We start from the raw sequence: 17,349 nt of genomic DNA, 5'->3' as shown, positions 1-17,349 counted from the left end.
ATTGATTTTTTTTATATTTTCTACACACCTGTTGGAATTAAAAGGTTGAAGCAAAAGGTGCTTTTGCTTCAACAGTATTAATCAAAAGGTGATTAATACTGTTGAAGCAGCTGAACGAAAGAAATACTAAAACGTATAATAAAGCTATAATTCATTTAATTCAAGAATCCGGAGGCTTATTAAAAAGCAGGTTTAAATTGGCCAAATGTAGATAACTTTGCAACCACCAAGGCTACTGCGTTACTGTGAAGCGTAAATTGTATTTAACATGATATTGCTGCCATGTTTTTTATACAAAGACCTACGCATAGTTAAAAGCGAGAATTTTACAGAGTGGACTTCACCCGCATTCCGTCGAAACGTGTTCTCCCCGACTATCCGACGCTGAAATCAGAGCAAACTAGTTTAATTTACACACGACCTACTTTCAAACCCGAGCTTTAGCAGGATCACAAGATTCAATACGACTTACAGCCAGCATATCATTATAAAATTTAAATGTAGTCCGCTGCACTGTTTTATACCGCTTCCTTTCAAAATAAGAAGGAAGTGTTCAAGGGCTTACCATGTCTGATAAGTCTTGCGGTGTGTTGGGACCAGTCTCTGCCATTGTCCGCCCTCTGTCTAGATTAGATCTGTAGCTTGTTTCCAACCGCCGGGCGCTGAAGTTTGCACTTCATGAGGAATGTCACACAAGCGTCCTCAAACAAACTCCTGGCAACCGCTGCCCTCCTGGAACAACGGGTCAGCCGCCCCAAAAAGCAACTTTTAGAGGAAAAGTTGGAGCAGAGCTGTTGGAGCGCACCGGCCCACACACTAATGAGGAAACACCTGGGGCGCGTTCACAGACCATTTCTACCGTTAATATTATAAGGGTAGTCGCTTGGTTTTCGCTTTATAATCATTCCTTACATACAACGCTTTTTAGTCGCCACCTGGGCCAATGCGCAGCTGAAGTTATGTGGCACAACAGGAGTTTGAGTGGATACATGAGAAATTACTTAACAGAAATAAAGGGTATTTTAAGGAGGCCAGAATGTATGATCTAAACTTGTACTTCATCGTGATACCAGAATATACCCCTTTCTCTTTCGAAGAGTGCTGCGGGATCTTCAATAACCAGCATTCAGGACCTCAGTTTAATGTCTCATTTGAAGAACGGTACTCCTACAGCACAGTGTTCCCGGCCTCCATACTGGGATAGGTTTGGAAATCCCGGTCCAGAAGAAAGAGCGCCACCTACTGATCCACCAATACCACCTGCACAGCTAACCTAGTTCTCCCAAATCGGGTCTCTCAGCCCTGTGCTGACCAGGCCCAGTGATGTTTAGTTTCTGAGATTTGAGTTTGGGCAAATCTGGCTAAAAAACAGGCATGCCTCTGCCGTCACAACTTCGAGCCATATCCTCTAACCGTAAAATAAACGCCATGTCGCTTTTCGCGAAACAAAACTGGAAAATAGTTTTCCATTAAAACATAGTTCTGATAAAAATCTCAATTTCGATGCTAATTTGTACTGAGAAATATTCACCTTTGGCTGACTGTACTGAATGCGTTTTGGATCTCTATCATCAGTTTTCAATTTCCTTTACGCGGTAAAAGTTGTAAAACAAGAAAGTTAATTTTCACCTTGGATGAGAATCGGTCTTCCTCCGCTAAAACACTTCAGCACGACAAATCTTCAGCGTGGCCTCCGTCCCTTTTCAATTCATTTCCAGGACAGATTTTTTCTTAAATAACTTGCGAGGTGTATCCAAAATTTAAAATGAGACGTCTCAATAAAGGCCTTTATTTCCTGTGTCCCGAAGTGATCAGGTTTAGCAGGTAAACTGGGACGTTTCCTGGCTTTGATTTAAGACGCTTTTAATGGTATCTGAAGCGCTTAACCCTTCTATAAGCCCAAGAGAGAGGTAAATGTATTATTTAGTAACGGCAGCAGAGTATTTTAGTAGTATAGCCCTGTCAGAGTCAACAAGAACAGATTAACTCCACCTTGAAGAGTAAGTACAGTAAAACAACGTTTTGACACTGAAGCTTTCTTCGGGTGTGGTCTTGGTAAAAGCAGTAGTAGCATAAAGTGTTTTACTGCTGCCTGCAGATACTGCAGTAAAATAATAAAAATCCCAGTAGGTGGCTGTAATATAAAATTAGTATTATCTTTTATAGAGAGATTGTAATTAACTGTATACAACTCCCCTACTCCTGCTGGCGGAGGAGTAAGATGATCTGTACTCCCTCATTCACAAGCAAATGTTTTTAATTCACTTGTAACTGGCTTGCTACATCTTAATGAGGGGGGCGGGCACCTCTCTGATTAAGACCGAAAACACGGGTGATTTAACTTTATTCTAGCCGTTCATTTCCATAAAGTAATACAGACAGTAGCTGAAATAAAGACTAGGGAGTAACTAATTGGGTTTGTTACAGAAGGCGGAGAGAAAAGCCGCTAACAAACTTGCTTTACAATTGAAGGATGATTTAAGCGTTCTGCGCTTGTATAATTTCTACCTTTAACGTGTAATTTTATTGTTCTGATTGCATGCGTGGTGTGCACACACAAAAGTGCGTCAGCCACGAGATAAGGCACTGCGCCCAACACCTTTAGGACCCAACGGAGGCGCGGCTGGCCGTGTCGTCATATTGTGATTATGATGTCATAACTACCCAACAAGGAAGCTCCCCCATCGCTTAGTGCAGCTGCAGCAGCGGGGAGAGGATCTGCCAGCTGCCACCAACTTTAAACCCGTGTCTGTGCAAACTAAAGAAGGGGTTGTTACCTCTGCTACTCGGCGCCCAACCAAAGGGGATGCCCTTCTGCCACAATCATGTGTTGATGATGGTAAGGACGCCACGGAAGATTAAAGCAATCGCGTTTCGCCATCGCATCGGATGAGTCTGTTGCTGCGACTAGGTGAGCGAATATTCATGAAATAAGAGTGTGAGGAACGATTTAGCCCCCGGGGACAGTGTGTATGATTAAATCACGTTTCTTTTAACTTGTATTCCCATCTGCTGTGTGGCCTCCCGGAGGATCATACACAAAGGACGATCGAGTATTAATACACCAGCAAAGGCAATTAAAACGAGCAGAATGCACACGGGCGCTGATCTGTCTCTTTCACTGTTTTATTGCGTATTTACATCATACGATTGGGTAACACTGCTAATTCACTCATCTCTCTCAGTTTGTCTCCATGCCCCTCTGACAGTTGAGTATTAGTTATAGATTACGCACGCCCACGGTTTATGTCGTTGTTGAATTACACCTGTCTGTGAGCCGTGCGTCAGTGATCCTTTCATTCTTTTCGCTTTGCAATGCAGGATGTGGCCGGGGTTGCGTGGCAGTGATGCGGCATCCGTAGCTGTGATCTCATCCCGGAGCTTGAACATGCTACAGCCGGGCTGGTCAGAGCTGTAGAAGAAATCCAAAGTAACTAGACTTCCAGGAAGTACCTCAAGCGGTGACTCTCCTTTATTGACTTACTCAACACTTCAGCTGTTAACACGCCAAGAAGTCCCAAGACGAAGGAGCTGCCGCGCCGGTGTTTGATTAAGGAACCAACTAGGACGACAAAGTTGTGTTTTTTCCCCCCGTTTTTGAACAGAGGCGCCATATACCGTATGCATTTTTAAAAACGCTCAAGCTATTCAAGATGGAAGATGAGGTCTTCGAGCAGATCATTTCTGTGCTTAACCAGCTGGTGTCCTGGATCGCTGCTGGGGCCATGATGTTTGGAGGTGTGGTACCTTACATCCCGCAGTACAGGGACATCCGGAGGAGCCAGAACGCCGAGGGGTTTTCGACCTACGTGTGTCTCGTCTTACTGGTGGCCAATATTTTAAGGATTCTCTTTTGGTGAGTTATAGTATAATGCTGTGCGTCTGTCATGGCGTGATGTAACGTCTGTGCAGTAGCTACAGCTGTATAAAATGATTAGCTAAAGACACCAGGTGTGTGTGTCCTGTATGGGGAATATGAAACGGGAGTGCAGTGAGAATATCCAGGCTCCACAGAGGCAGGATCGAACCTGGGATCCTGGAGGTGTGAGGCACTAGTTCTGACCTCCATGCCATCCTAATGACCTAAAAACCGTACACAGAACGGACTGTCCTCATTCAAACTGTTTAAAACTGTTTCCTGATGTCATATTTAACATAGATGCTAACATAGTAGATTGTTACCCTTTAATGATCATATCATGAGGAAAGGTGATCCCTAGAGATAATGAAGAGAAGTCAACACCTTATAATTTTTTAAGCACTCTTTCATGGGTTGTGGTAACTCATCACATGCTACAGTCATGTAACTAATGTATCCTCAGGGCAACTGACTTTGCTGTGAGAATTCTATGGATAAGGCCTACAATCCCACAATTGTGCTCTGTGTGTTTGATGTAAAGATTTCTCTCAATTTTCAAGATGTATCTTCTACTAAATTGAATTGCAGCCTCTGATGTTGATTGTAACAAAATGAATAATGTTCTTGTTTCTTAGTATCCTTTTAAAAGTTCACCAGTTGCCATTTTAAGCCCATGTTTACACTCGAACACATTCCAAGTTTCGGTTTTCAAAAGAACAGCGTCCGCCCTTGGGCTTACTGTACAAAGCAATTCTGAAAGTGGTAGAGCGGAAAGTGTTTTGATACGTTGCTAGTGCATAAATAAAAACCTTCTGCTGATTCAGTACTTTGGAAACATCAAGATGCTGTTTATCAGCTCTAAAACCGGAGGTGAAGGCCGACTCTCACCTGTGATAATAGTGACCTGTAGCACCACCTGGTGCTCATTGGCTGATACCGCTTCAGGTCAGATGCTTGAAAGTGAGAAGATGCAGACTGGAGGCTCTTCAGTTGTCGTGATGATGCCCAGTCATTTATAAATATTGGGAACCATCTAGACAGAAGGTTGAGCTCCGGCTCGACATGCCCACACCATTCCCTTAACTGTAACCTCGCTTGTGCAGTCAAATTCCCCTGAAAAGCCACTCTTCCACTGAGGTCCTGACTAGAACCGAAAATACTGATGGCCAAATACAAGCTACAAGCAGGTATTCTGTTTGTTTTTAAAACCTAAAGATTTAGGCAAATAAAAACACAGATTGCAACCTTGTCTTCAGAAGGCCGATTCTCACGATTCCCTGGCGTGTAGCTACTACGCAGTGCCAGATCCACCAGGCCTGTTTGACGGCCATGTCTGGCCCATGTACATGAAACAAAAACAAGTTGAACTTTCTGAACTTCCACTCTCCTCTTCCCTACCGCGCCCATGTGTGTAAGAATATCACGATGTTTTGAGAGAATAAAGGCCGAAGCTGCTTTTGCTCACCATGACCTCTTGGTTTGTCGTTTGCCTTATCTCTCCAGGTTTGGGAGGTATTTTGAGACGCCTCTGTTGTGGCAGAGCATAATCATGATTGTGACCATGCTGGTGATGCTCAACCTCTGTACAGGCGTGCGGGTGGCTACAGAAAACAACACCAAGAGGCGCTCCTTCTTAGGTCAGTGACAGGTGCTTTTTATTACCTCTGATAAGAGTGGTCCCTCCGGCAGGTAGGTTGCTGAGATAATGCTGGGTTTGCTCACTTGATACCTAGAGAGTTTCTTCATAGCAAATACTGTCGCATTGCTTTAGGTGTGAAAATAATGACTTAACAAGGGTCTGCCGAAATGTAAAAGGCCACGAAACCGCAGGTGATGGATCTGAATGTTCTTTTTTTTCCCCTTGCAGTACAGGCTGCATGTTGTTCAGATGCTTCCGTTCTTGGCTGTGAAACCATACGGATTCCATACAAAGACGGCACTGAAATTCCCCCTTTGTAGCGTCAAGCAGTCGGCAGCAATGTTTTCACCTGCTGTTTTGTGTGGTACCAAGACCGAAATGTTTTCTCTCTGTTTCTGTGGGTGAGAGGCTGTGTAGGAACTCCATGGCGCGCAACCGTGCTGTGCTCTTAGCAAAAGAGATAAAGAGACGTGGGGCAGAATTCCCCTGTGTGTGAATTCCTTAACCAGGAAAGGCACTCGTTTGGAGTGTAGGTTGAACCCTGCAGTCTGGACATCGCTGGGTTTGAGCTAGGGCTGTATCCTAGGGTGATTGTTGCCAGGATACCTAAGTAGTTGAGCATTGCCAGGCGTTGGGTGGGCATTAATCTGTGGTGGCAGAAGTACAAGATGGAGAGAGTGCTAGTGGCTGTGTGGCGCTCGTGGCATGCTCAGTGACCGGTGGAAGTGCTGAAAGAAGATGTGTTTGGTTCTTTGTTCTCTTTGTGTAGCACAGACGTTGTAGGAAGCTGTGTTGTTCAGTGATTGATTGCCGATTCCAGGTTGGGTGGACATGTAGTAGAGTAATTGGCAATATCCATTTGGTGGGTAAATGAACTAAAGATGTGCAACACGCCCTTGCTGTACGACAATTGATTATGACCCGGTGTGTGTGTGCTTAGCAGACGTCCCTGTGTGGGCCGACATACCACATTTGAAGTGATAAAAACATGAGTCCCACAGGAACAATTAGTGTCATGCCAGCACAGAGCAGAGTGAACACAGTGTCCATTGAGTGGTGAGCGACATGGAGGTGAGGAATTGATAACTGTAGAGAAGAAATGCCATCGCGCGGGGAGGTGAGAAATCTCAGTGGGAGGAGGGCGGTGTCTGGGGTTCTTTTTACTACTTCATTTTTAACTCGCTAAAACCATACTTATGACATGCGAGTTATAGATGTTCACGAAGAAAATGTATACCATTTTAGTAATTTGTTTTGCAGACTTAAAATATACTCAGAGGCATTAAAATGCAACCATGAGTACTGGAACTGATGGCATGTGGTAGCTTTTTAACTCCACTCTTTTGGCTCCTGTGGAATTTCATTTCTAAGAACTAAAAGGTGGAGAACAAATTAACTTGTATATAAGTTCATAGAAGTTCTGTAGGGAAATCCCTGTTCAAACATCTTTTCCTTTGCTTCTTAAAAGCAACTGCAAAACTGTGCTAATATGTCTACATGTTTATGTAACTCCCGAGACAGGGATTAGCCTATTTAAAGAAATAACAACTGAGATTGCCTGATGAAGCCTACAGACGTTTGGCTGGGTGAAGTAGGCTGGGGGGAGAGGGGGTGTTCCGCAGGTATCAAATCCTGTGACTGGGCCAGCGCCTCCTGCTGTCTGGGAGGTAGAACTGCATGTTTTCCTGTCTTTGGGCTTTCAGCTCTTCTTAGCAAACTCCTTGTCATCTTGTATCACAACAAGGCCGCCAGGTTTAAAACAACATCACCATGAAGATGCTCTTTGCCTTTACCTATTTCCAAACATCTACCATTAAAATTAATTCAGCTGTGCTGGGGTACAGTCTGCTGTTCTCTCTCGGCCAGGTGTGGGAGTGACCTCAGAGCTGGATACAGTCTGCTGTGCTGTCGGCCAGGTGTGGAGAGTGACCTCAGCACTGGGGTACTGTCTGCTCTGTGCTCTCTGCCAGGTGTGGAGAGTGACACAAGTCTGGCCTGCTCACCTCTCAAGGCTTGAATCTTGTTCTGCTCTGTGGTATTAACTTTACTGCACAGGCTGCAGTGAGTCAGCAAAGCACTGTTGAAATGAATCGTTTCAGGCTGTGTATAATGGCAGCTTGTGCCTTGTTCTTACAAAGAGGACTTGTCTTTCATTGTTATTTACAGTAACCCAGAAAAAAAATGTGAAGGTCTACAAAATAATGCTTTGTTCTGACTGAGACATTTAAGAAGCAAAGTGTCCTAAAATTAATTGAAATGGTACCATTTATATGTATATTCGTAGAGTTATAGGTAATGCTGGCAGTGCACATGAGGACAATCTCATCTCAAGTAGACCTGTGAATTTTTTCGGTTTCCTGTACAAGAGGCATTTTATTCTTTTATAAGTAAAGTTGTTAATGTTTTCTCAGTCTTTGGCCTTTGTTACACTGGTCTGCAGGCCTCAGGAAACCTGTAGCTGTTTGTTTAATGTAGATAAGATGTGTACTGTATAAAGGGAAAATGTGTCATACAGAGCATTTTTCCTGCTAGCTTTCATTTTGGTATAAATCCTTTCTTTAGAAAAATCCTTGAAACAGTTGTGTCTTTGGGAAATGCAGCAGTAAGACCACACATGCGGACAGGGCTCCACACACCTGTAGCAGAGGCTCTGGGAATGGGCAAGGGCACAGCACACAGGCACACAGCTGGGGGTGGAGCTGATCAACAGCCAGCCCTGTGGATGCAGGCCAGCTCCGGTAATTTGTGACAAGTTTCCATGGTGTGTCCTACTTTTCAGGCTTTCTCTAAACCGCTGTTGTAGCCAAGGATTATCTGGAATAACCTTCATGAGAACAGGAAAAAAAAAAGAGAACGAAAACTCAGATCAGCTTAAACCCCCTGTAGAAATCCTGTCTGAGAATTGGAATTAATTCTCTTTCGGTATAAAGCTGTTGCCACACCCCTTTTTATCGGATATGAATGTGAGGCTTGTGTAAAATGCAGTATACCTTACAAGGAGGATTTCTCTAACAGATATGTGCGTTATATAATACTGTGAAAAACGAACTATTATGGGTTGTTGTTTTTTTTTTATAAAAGGCTTTTGTTGCTCTTTCAGGCAGAAAATGGGCTGTTCACCAAGTGCTAGATCGGATCAAAACAGACGGACCGATTCTTTGTACTTTTCTGGGAACTGCATTAATATCCATTCTCTGTAGGATGCCTGAGTTTCTGACCCTTTGCGTTTTAGAAAGAAAAGGACAAATATGGCAATTAGTGGCATGTTTTCTCATTTCTATGTTCTTTATGAGCCTTCCAGTGGTGTAGGAGTTTTTATTTCATGTCATTCTGCTGATGTGAACATGTATGCCTAGGGTGTAATGTTAATATTCCTTTCTGTGATGAACAATTATTACCTTGCTTTAAGTTTCTCTGCAGGATAGAAAATGTACATAAGTATCGAATGGAGCTGTGCTTTGGGCTGTTTCTAAACCACGCGATTAACTTCTTTTCTTTTTGGGATCACTGTATTACAAACCAAGCTTGTTTTCTTTCTCTTTCTCTTATTTTGCTTTTGTCTGTAGCAACAGACAGTAAGGATGAAGAGATCAAAGTCCCTAAGAGACTCTTTCTGGGTATGTATTGCTTTGAACCTCCTCCCCGTGTGATATGAAGCCCTGATCACCATTGGCTGTTCATCAGCTCCTTTCATTTGCATTATTCTGCATGATGCTTGGTCTGTCTGAATGTTTTGTAACATAGCATTGTGAAATCTTCACATAACATCCCCCACCTTGACTGAGCTTGTCAAAGATTTCTGTTTTTTTCTGATTTCTGACTTTTCTGTTTCAAAATCCTTGGCCTGACTAATTGCACTGCATGCACTACTGATAGCTGTGTGTGTTCACACTAGGTGAAAATGTAACAGTCTTCAGTGTGTCTCTCTGGAGGTGTAGGGATATCTCAGGTTATACTGGCAAATTTCGTTTTAATAATATTCACTTCTTTCTTTTTGATATATTAGCTTGAATGAAGATAATGATACTTGAATGTTTTCATATCGCTTGTCCATTTCAGAATAAAGGTTACCTAAAATTTGTTTTTACATTTAAATAATATGTTTCCTTTCAGTTTCTTATTCCTAATCTATAAGTGACCTTTTTCATCTTTGGTTTTGTCAGTATACAGTAGTTGCTGAAATGGTGATACAGTGGTTTACCAAGTAGTGCTGTTGCTTATCAGCTCTTGGTTTCTGAGTTCTATTGGAGTGTGCACATTCTCTCTGTGTTTGTGGTGTTTTGTCTAAATATTCTGGCTATCACAGACATTGTGGACAGGTTAACAGGTGTGTTCTGGGTATTTCAATTGACTGGTTTTCCTGTTAGATAGTAAGTGACATTCTAGATAACATAGGGGATTCTTGGATCACTACTGTTTAAAAACAGCTCTCTGTCTGTTCTATAGGCAGTAGGACCTGCTTATACACGTAAAAAGAAGGCCTGGATTAGAGAACTCTTACATACACTTTGTCTTTTGATCAAGACTTTCTAAATTTAAAACTGAAACTTTCTGCAGGTTGATGGACTAAGTGGTCTGTCTAGCAAGGCAGACTTGTGATTAGCCTGTGTTACAGGGATGTGAGATCTCTCATAACCCATGGTTCTCTGAGCAGAGCTTAATAATAAGGACATTGTGAGAACAAATGCAAGTTCCACAACCAGCTTGAAATGCCTCAAGTAGGGAGCTGCGTCAGGCTGCAAAGGAACAAGTAAAGGGTTGTTCCATGCTGAAAAGAGAAGAAAAGAAACGCAATGTTTCAGCTGTGTAGCCCTCTTAGGAGGTCTTCCTGCCTAAAGGACAGACGGAGAGCTGTTTTTAAACAGTAGTGATCCAAGAATCCCCCATGTTATCTAGAATGTCACTTACTATCTAACAGGCAAACCAGTCCATCAAAGGACCCAGAACGCACCTGTTAACCTGTCCAGAAGAAGGCTCCACAGCCGAAACGTTGTTTCTTTTCTTCTCTTTTCAGCATGTAATAAACCTTAACTTGTTCCTTTGCAGCTTGAAATGAGCTGAGTATGTAATACTCTTTTTAAATGTAATTTTCAGATTGCCTTTTGCATCTCTCATTTCTTAAAATTGAGTAGAAATTATTAAATAGTCCTGGCCTTTTGTCAGACGGATTCCAGAACCGAATTTTCCGCTGGTGACATTAAGCATTTAGACAGTTGGAGATGATAATGTTTTGACCATCTTGGACACCAGAGGGCAACAATGTACAACGCATGTAAAAATAAACACTGGCTTTCCTTAGTTTGGCAATCACCCTCAGTAACTGTCTGAGTAAACAACAGCAATGTTATTTTCCTTGTTGTGTTATATAGCATTCTGTTATACAAGTGTCGGATATCTGTGGACTGGACCAGATCTCATAAAGCATTATATTTCAAGAAAGGAACACATCTGTAAAGAGTTTGGGTCTCCAATCTTGGTAAACTTCAGGATTTAGAAAAACAAACCCAATACCTCATTGTTTTGTGAAAGATGGCTGTTAGTCTTTTTCTGGGTTCAGTTCTGTCCAGTAATTTGTTAGCAGACCCATTTATCTGAAGTGGCCAAGGCAGGCTATATCGGGAGGGGCAATGTATTGGTCATTACTGTTAATGACCAAGTAAAGCCATATGAATAATAGTGACATGGAGGCAGCAGAGACTTACATTAGAACCTCAGTTTTGTCTTAAATTAGAATAGCGGAGTAAGAGGGGATACTTCCTCAGGAGTGACAAATTTGGGGCTTTTGAATTAAGATGGATCTCCTGACACTGACTCCTTGACCTTAACTATGTATTATTCATACACAGCCACCTCAGGTGTTACTGTTGCCCTGATGGGTCTCCCTGTTCACTGTACTGACATTTTATTGAACACGCATGACCCAACAGATCAACAGGGGATGTAAAGAGGCCATCACATCAGGGGTCTCCAAGTGTCTGGTTTCTTTACAGAGGTGATTATTTCATGTAGTATAATAGTTTATGAAATCCGGCGCAGTCCCCAGATATCTGACTCTTCTACAACAGATTGCTGCATAACGCAGCTCAGGAAAATCCCATCACTGTTGTCTCTGTGATTCCAGGCTGGACGTCTATGGTGCCTGCTTGGCACCAGGATGCAGGTACGGTCTTGTAGGATTTCGCCCTATTTCTCTTTCTGGACAAATGTGCCTGTTCACTGGTCTCTGATCCCTAGACGTTACACACCATCCCACAACTCATTCAGTGGGGCTCAAATGTGGGCCCCACACAATCAACCAGAGGACGTGTATTGTACTGCTGGGCATGTCGTCATGTCAAAGCAATCCAACGGGAATTTCTTGGGCCTTAATCAGTGTGGGGTACCTACAGTTGGGATTGCCATCAATAACAAGTGGAGTTCTGTACTAATTGGACCCTCCAGGTAAGACCCTCACACTTAGACCCCCCCTTTGACTGGTCTGGTGTAAGCAGTAATTGCATCATTGGGCACTTGTGCATTTTCCCCACAGAAAACAGTCTGCAGTAGCTTTACACTCTGTCCACCAGGGGGCTCTGTTGAGTCTCGGAATTTTTCATTCGAAAGCAGGTTCTGCTTTACCAAATACAAATGGTCAGAAATTTAGTCATTGTCTCCTTGCAGAAAGTGCAATATGTTTTGCAGCCTTGGGCTCTGCAACAGCCCGATTCTTACTGGAAGTGGTTTTACAGCAGTGTGCAAGCTTAGATTTAACGCAAGTTCGTCCCTTCGTTATCTTAAAAGCTGCTTATTCCTGGTAATAGTTCCCACTGACTAATTATCAGTATAATAATTAATAATAATAATTGCTTACACTTATATAGCGCTTTTCTGGACACTCCACTCAAAGCGCTTTTACAGGTAATGGGGACTCCCCTCCACCACCACCAATGTGCAGCATCCACCTGGATGATGCGACGGCAGCCATAGTGCGCCAGAACGCTCACCACACATCAGCTATCAGTGGGGAGGAGAGCAGAGAGTAATGTAGCCAATTCATAGAGGGGGAGTATTAGGAGGCCATGATTGGTAAGGGCCAATTGGAAATTTGGCCAGGACACCGGGGTTACACCCCTACTCTTTTCGAGAAACGCCCTGGGATTTTTAATGACCACAGAGAGTCAGGACCTCGGTTTTACGTCTCATCCGAAGGACGGCGCCTGTTTACAGTATAGTGTCCCCGTCACTGTACTGGGGCATTAGGACCCACATGGACCACAGGGTGAGCGCCCCCTGCTGGCCCCACTAACACCTCTTCCAGCAGCAACCTTAGTTTTTCCCAGGAGGTCTCCAATCCAGGTACTGACCAGGCTCACACCTGCTTAGCTTCAGTGGGTTGCCAGTTGTGAGTTGCAGGGTGATATGGCTGCTGACTGATCACTGACTGGTGATATGTTGGACCACTGGGCCATTCACCAGTCCACTGTGGAAGACACACTCGGGTTTAATTCAGAGATGCTGATTAACCTAGGCAGAATGTCATTGGAAGGTTGGACGCAACTGGAGATCCTGGAAAATACTTTTGGACCTAGAGAGAATGTACAGGCTTCACACCAAAAGCACCCAAGTGTGTAATCAGAGCTGTGTGACACCCTGTATAAAAGCATTTGTAATCATAAGCCTTACTGTACTGTACACAGTGTTCTAGATACATTTGCAGAGACCTGTCACTTGTTCAACCTCTCTCTCACTGTTAGAATGCAGGTAATGTGTTGTCTGTGTTTCTCTAACAAGTTTGCAAAACATTGTGAGTTAGAATAAAGCTTCTTGATAATTTAAACTCTGAAATAGTTTTGAAACCTCAGTTGTGCTCACTGATTTTCTTTTAGAGTTTAGGTTAATATATATGAGCAGATCATAATTCTTGTTTAAATTGTTATTAAAAGTTTTAGAACTCGGTTTGTAAAGAGCTCTGAAAGTGAACGTCTGAAACATTGCAGTCAAGTGCAGATTGTCCTTGCCTTACTACAGAGTTAGTTCTCATGGGTGTCCACTTGGTGGTGCTAAAAAACTACTCCATAAAATGAAGGACATGTACAAAAATGTAGCCTGTTGCAAATGGACTGTGAGAAGTAGAAAAAACAGAGGGTTCTGCAGTAATGCTAGCAATATTTTTTTGCTTTTTTTCTGCCCACACACAAACGAATACTCAGCTTTCTGAACCCCTTTCCAACATCGAAACAGTTAGTTTCACATGCTTTATTCTTATTACAGTTTGTTTTTTTAAGTGAATACTAAAATAGGTCCTAGCTGAAGAACAAGCACTTTTTTGTTAGTTGTATGCAAATTCATCTGAGGTTCATGTGATGGAAATGGTTGTTTTCTTATGCGACAGAGACCTGCCAGTATATTTTATCTTGAAATCTCTAGTGTGTCAGGACTGATTCCTGGTGGGCATATTTATTTTACGTTTTATATTTTAAGCAGTTTCATGAATTTCCAGCCACTGTTTGGATAATTTTGCCCTGCATTTGTGGTCCAGGTTGCAGACGGGTTTACTCTCATCAGCTATATTCCAAAGCTCTACTGTTCTGTGTAAGGAAAGTATCACCGTTTCCTACAGAAAGGGCTACATCTTTTTCTCCTTTTGCATTTGAAGGAAGCACATTGGATTCCATTCTTAACAGTAGGCTCGTGTTGTTCTATTTCCCTGCGGTGTTGTTTTTAAGAACTTTTCGTTGGTGTTTCTTTCGCGAAAACAAAATCCAATTTAACATGACAAACTGTGTCAGTTCCTGACTGTTGCATTGTGCTCCGTGTCTATTATCAGCTGTGCTTAGTGACAGTTTTAAACTGGGAGAGGCTCCCGTTAGTGTAAATGACACAGTTTTCCGACAGCGTCGACTGTTTGTCTTCTGCAACATTTTGTTGTTCTGCTTGGAGGAAGGCACATCTGTAAAGTTTCCAGCAGCTTTCATGGTGTTATTAATATTCGTGCGAGTGCTTGATCCCAGGGAATGCTGGGCTGCCTGTCCTGTGGGGTCCGAATACTGTACATGCTACACAGTCCCTTTAGCTAAGAAGCGCTGCTTGACAGCCTTTCCAGGTCACAATTCCTTGGCTTCTGTTCCTTTATTAACATGAGGCTTGCTCATACATTTTCTGGCACATTACACCCAATTCATTTAATATCAGCTTGTACTGTCAGTAAGTGAGAGATAATGCTTCTGCTTATCTTTGTGCAATATTTGAGCAGTCTGATCTGACTTGCACACCGGAGTTTAAATTACTGAAGCAGGCGAGACCATCTTCATAAATGTGCAAAGAATGCTGTATTACGGCAGCGTCTGGAGAGGAGAGATCTGGTGTGGAAAGGCAAGCTGGAGCAGACGTTTGCTGCTCCTGAATACTGTGTCTGATAACATCGTAAAGCATCATATGAGATTTATACCGTTATTACAGATCCAGGAATCTCATGGCCAGATCTTTCCCCATCGGCCTTTACCTCACTGCATTCTTTTGGGAGCAAAGGTGTCGGAGCCGATGCTCCAATTTTTAATGGCCTGTGTGCGCAAACATTTCAGGTTGTGCAAATTTTATTTCCAGTGACAAAAACTTGTGCGCATTAAATTGAGTGTATGTAAAATTGTAAACCTGAAATTATTTTTTGTTAATATAGTCATTCTCATAGAAGCATAGAGATTCAAAAGACCGGGACAGCGATTCAGCTAACCCAATCATAGAGACTGAGGGTTGAGCGAGCATGATCAGTGAGGTATGAGACTGCGAGAGCAAAGATATCAATTCTAGAGAAGCAGTAATAATGCACACAGCCAAGTTGGGCCTCTCGCAGCCAGTCTCGTGGTCAATTTAGGATTTTTTAATTGTTGACCATGTTTGTGTTATCATCATGTTTTTTTTTAAATTATTTTTCTTGTGCGCTGGTTTTCTAACCTGTGTTCGCGCGCAGACGCGCCCAGCTTAGAGGGAACATGGGTCAGAGCTGTAGGCAAAGAAATAGTTTGAGAGTCTTCACATCATTCCCTCGTTCTGTCTGGTGCCTTCTCTGCTGATCTGGAACTGACTGAGCACCTGAGCAGGAACCTGAACATGAAGAACAAGACACCAAGGAGAAACCCGATGCATGTGTTTTAGGTTTTCAAGCAGAAGACTTTTCTGGCTGCAGCACTACCGCCTTTTAGCCTGATCTCGGAAGTGAGGCTGAGCCTGGTCAGTACCAGGATCAGAATCCTCTAACTAATACCAGTAGGTGGCGCTCTTCCCTCTGGACCAGAATATCCAGTCCTAAGCCTCAGTATGGTGGCTGGGATAAAGCACTGGGGTGAAATGCTCTGCATAAATGCGATGAAGTATCACTCTTCACCAAAAAGTTTGTGGATTGTTTAACCAAATGTGCAAGATGGGCTGATTATTTGTAACCCAGGCATTTGGTCAGACAGCCTTACAGATAAGAAAGTAGCACAGTCTGATCTGTCTTGCCACCTGGGGACACATTGTATTGTAAAGCCGAAGTGAGAGATGTGCAGCTCCTCCATTCGGCACTAACTCGCCTGTCTGGTGCCGTGGCACTTGCAGAAAAGATACAGCTGCAAAAACACTTACATCGTTTTCAAAAGTAGGCTCTTCCCAAATGGGGTTTCCCATTTGATATTTCTGCTAGGCGTGTGAAAAGCCTTGCCCTTCTCCACATTAAATGTAATCTGCAAATGCTTGCACAGTTCTTAATTGTAGTTTTATTCTGCTTCGCTGTTTCTTCAGTGTTTGCTAATCCTCTTATTAGATGAACAGTGTTCATACGTCATTTGCAGACTGTAACAGACTTGAGATCGTTGCTGTGGATCAGAAAGAGTGGATCTCTGTGGTTCCCCACTTATTGTTATTTCTCTCCATTAACCAGTTCTTAAGCCAAATACATACAGTGATGTGAAAAAAAAACTACACCCTCTTAAGATTCTACAGTTTAACATATTAGGACATATCTGACCTTCCCCTAGTCTAATTTGTAGACAAATCTAACTTCATGTGACAAAGAACACAGAAACTTTAGTTTGTCATTATTTAACAAGAAGTAGCACTTGGTGAGGACTAGTTGAAGGTCAGATATGTCTTAATATGTAAAACCACAGAATCGTAAGGGGGCTGTTGCCTGCATTTGGCAAAATGAAAAATCAGAATATACTGTACCGTATCATACGCTCTGTTGGAATGCATCATTGCCATTTTAAAGAACTCTTGCGAGTGAGATAAGTTACCGTTTCTAAATTCATTTTGACTATTGCTTTGAATCCTCTAGTTTAGATGTAAGCACTATTTCCACAACATTTTGTGTAATAGGAATAAAACTTATCAGTCTATAATTGGTATTCTTTGCTGTTGGATGTGCCTCAACTTCCAAATCAAGTAAATGGATGTTGGCCTACTTTATATTAGACAGGCTGGGTTATTGAATAATCATTTATCCTGTTTCAGTCCTCCGGAGAATAGCTATTTGTTACGAAACTCTATTCTCCATGCTTCAGATATGGTTCACAATTGATGACTGCTACATCCATGAAGCCTATGATGTGTCAACAGCTTCCTTGATTTACCTTTGGAATGTTCTCTGTAGGACTGGCTTTTGCCACCTGCATAGTAAAGAAGCTCACCTGCAGGATTTCAGATTGCAATACTTAGTCAAGCTCGATTATCTTATGCAACCACACTGACACCTCCCCATTGCCACTCTCTGTTTTCAGACCACGTCTTTTCGCGAATGAGTGTTTTGCTCATTCCATTCTCTTATTTGATTATCAAAAGTGTCTTTGTTCATCATGCTTTATTGATCATTTTCTCATAAAGAGGATCCTGGCTTTAT

The 17,349-nt window shown here is 42.6% G+C and overlaps 1 protein-coding gene across 4 annotated transcripts in view; it reads left to right on the top strand.

Annotated features, from left to right (window-relative positions):
• The first annotated feature begins 2,624 nt into the window (after positions 1 to 2,624).
• slc66a2 (solute carrier family 66 member 2) overlaps positions 2,625 to 17,349 on the top strand; it is a 47,314-nt gene continuing 32,589 nt past the window's right edge. For 2 of the 4 annotated variants that reach the window (XR_011190673.1, XM_006635866.3), the window contains exons 1-4: positions 2,625 to 2,911; positions 3,322 to 3,856; positions 5,363 to 5,496; positions 9,065 to 9,115. Coding sequence is in view for 3 of the 4 variants with exons in the window: in XM_006635866.3 (XP_006635929.1) it covers positions 3,654 to 3,856; positions 5,363 to 5,496; positions 9,065 to 9,115 (388 nt within the window). In the remaining variant the exon portion in view is untranslated. The remainder of the gene's footprint in view (positions 2,912 to 3,321; positions 3,857 to 5,362; positions 5,497 to 9,064; positions 9,116 to 17,349) is intronic. The other 2 variants (XM_015357636.2, XM_006635867.3) reach the window with 2 other exon arrangements.

This window comes from Lepisosteus oculatus, chromosome 10 (assembly GCF_040954835.1).
Source record: "Lepisosteus oculatus isolate fLepOcu1 chromosome 10, fLepOcu1.hap2, whole genome shotgun sequence".
In the NCBI taxonomy this organism is placed as follows: domain Eukaryota; kingdom Metazoa; phylum Chordata; class Actinopteri; order Semionotiformes; family Lepisosteidae; genus Lepisosteus; species Lepisosteus oculatus.
Note: the sequence above shows the minus strand (reverse complement) of the source record. Positions and strands in the feature narration are given on the sequence as shown.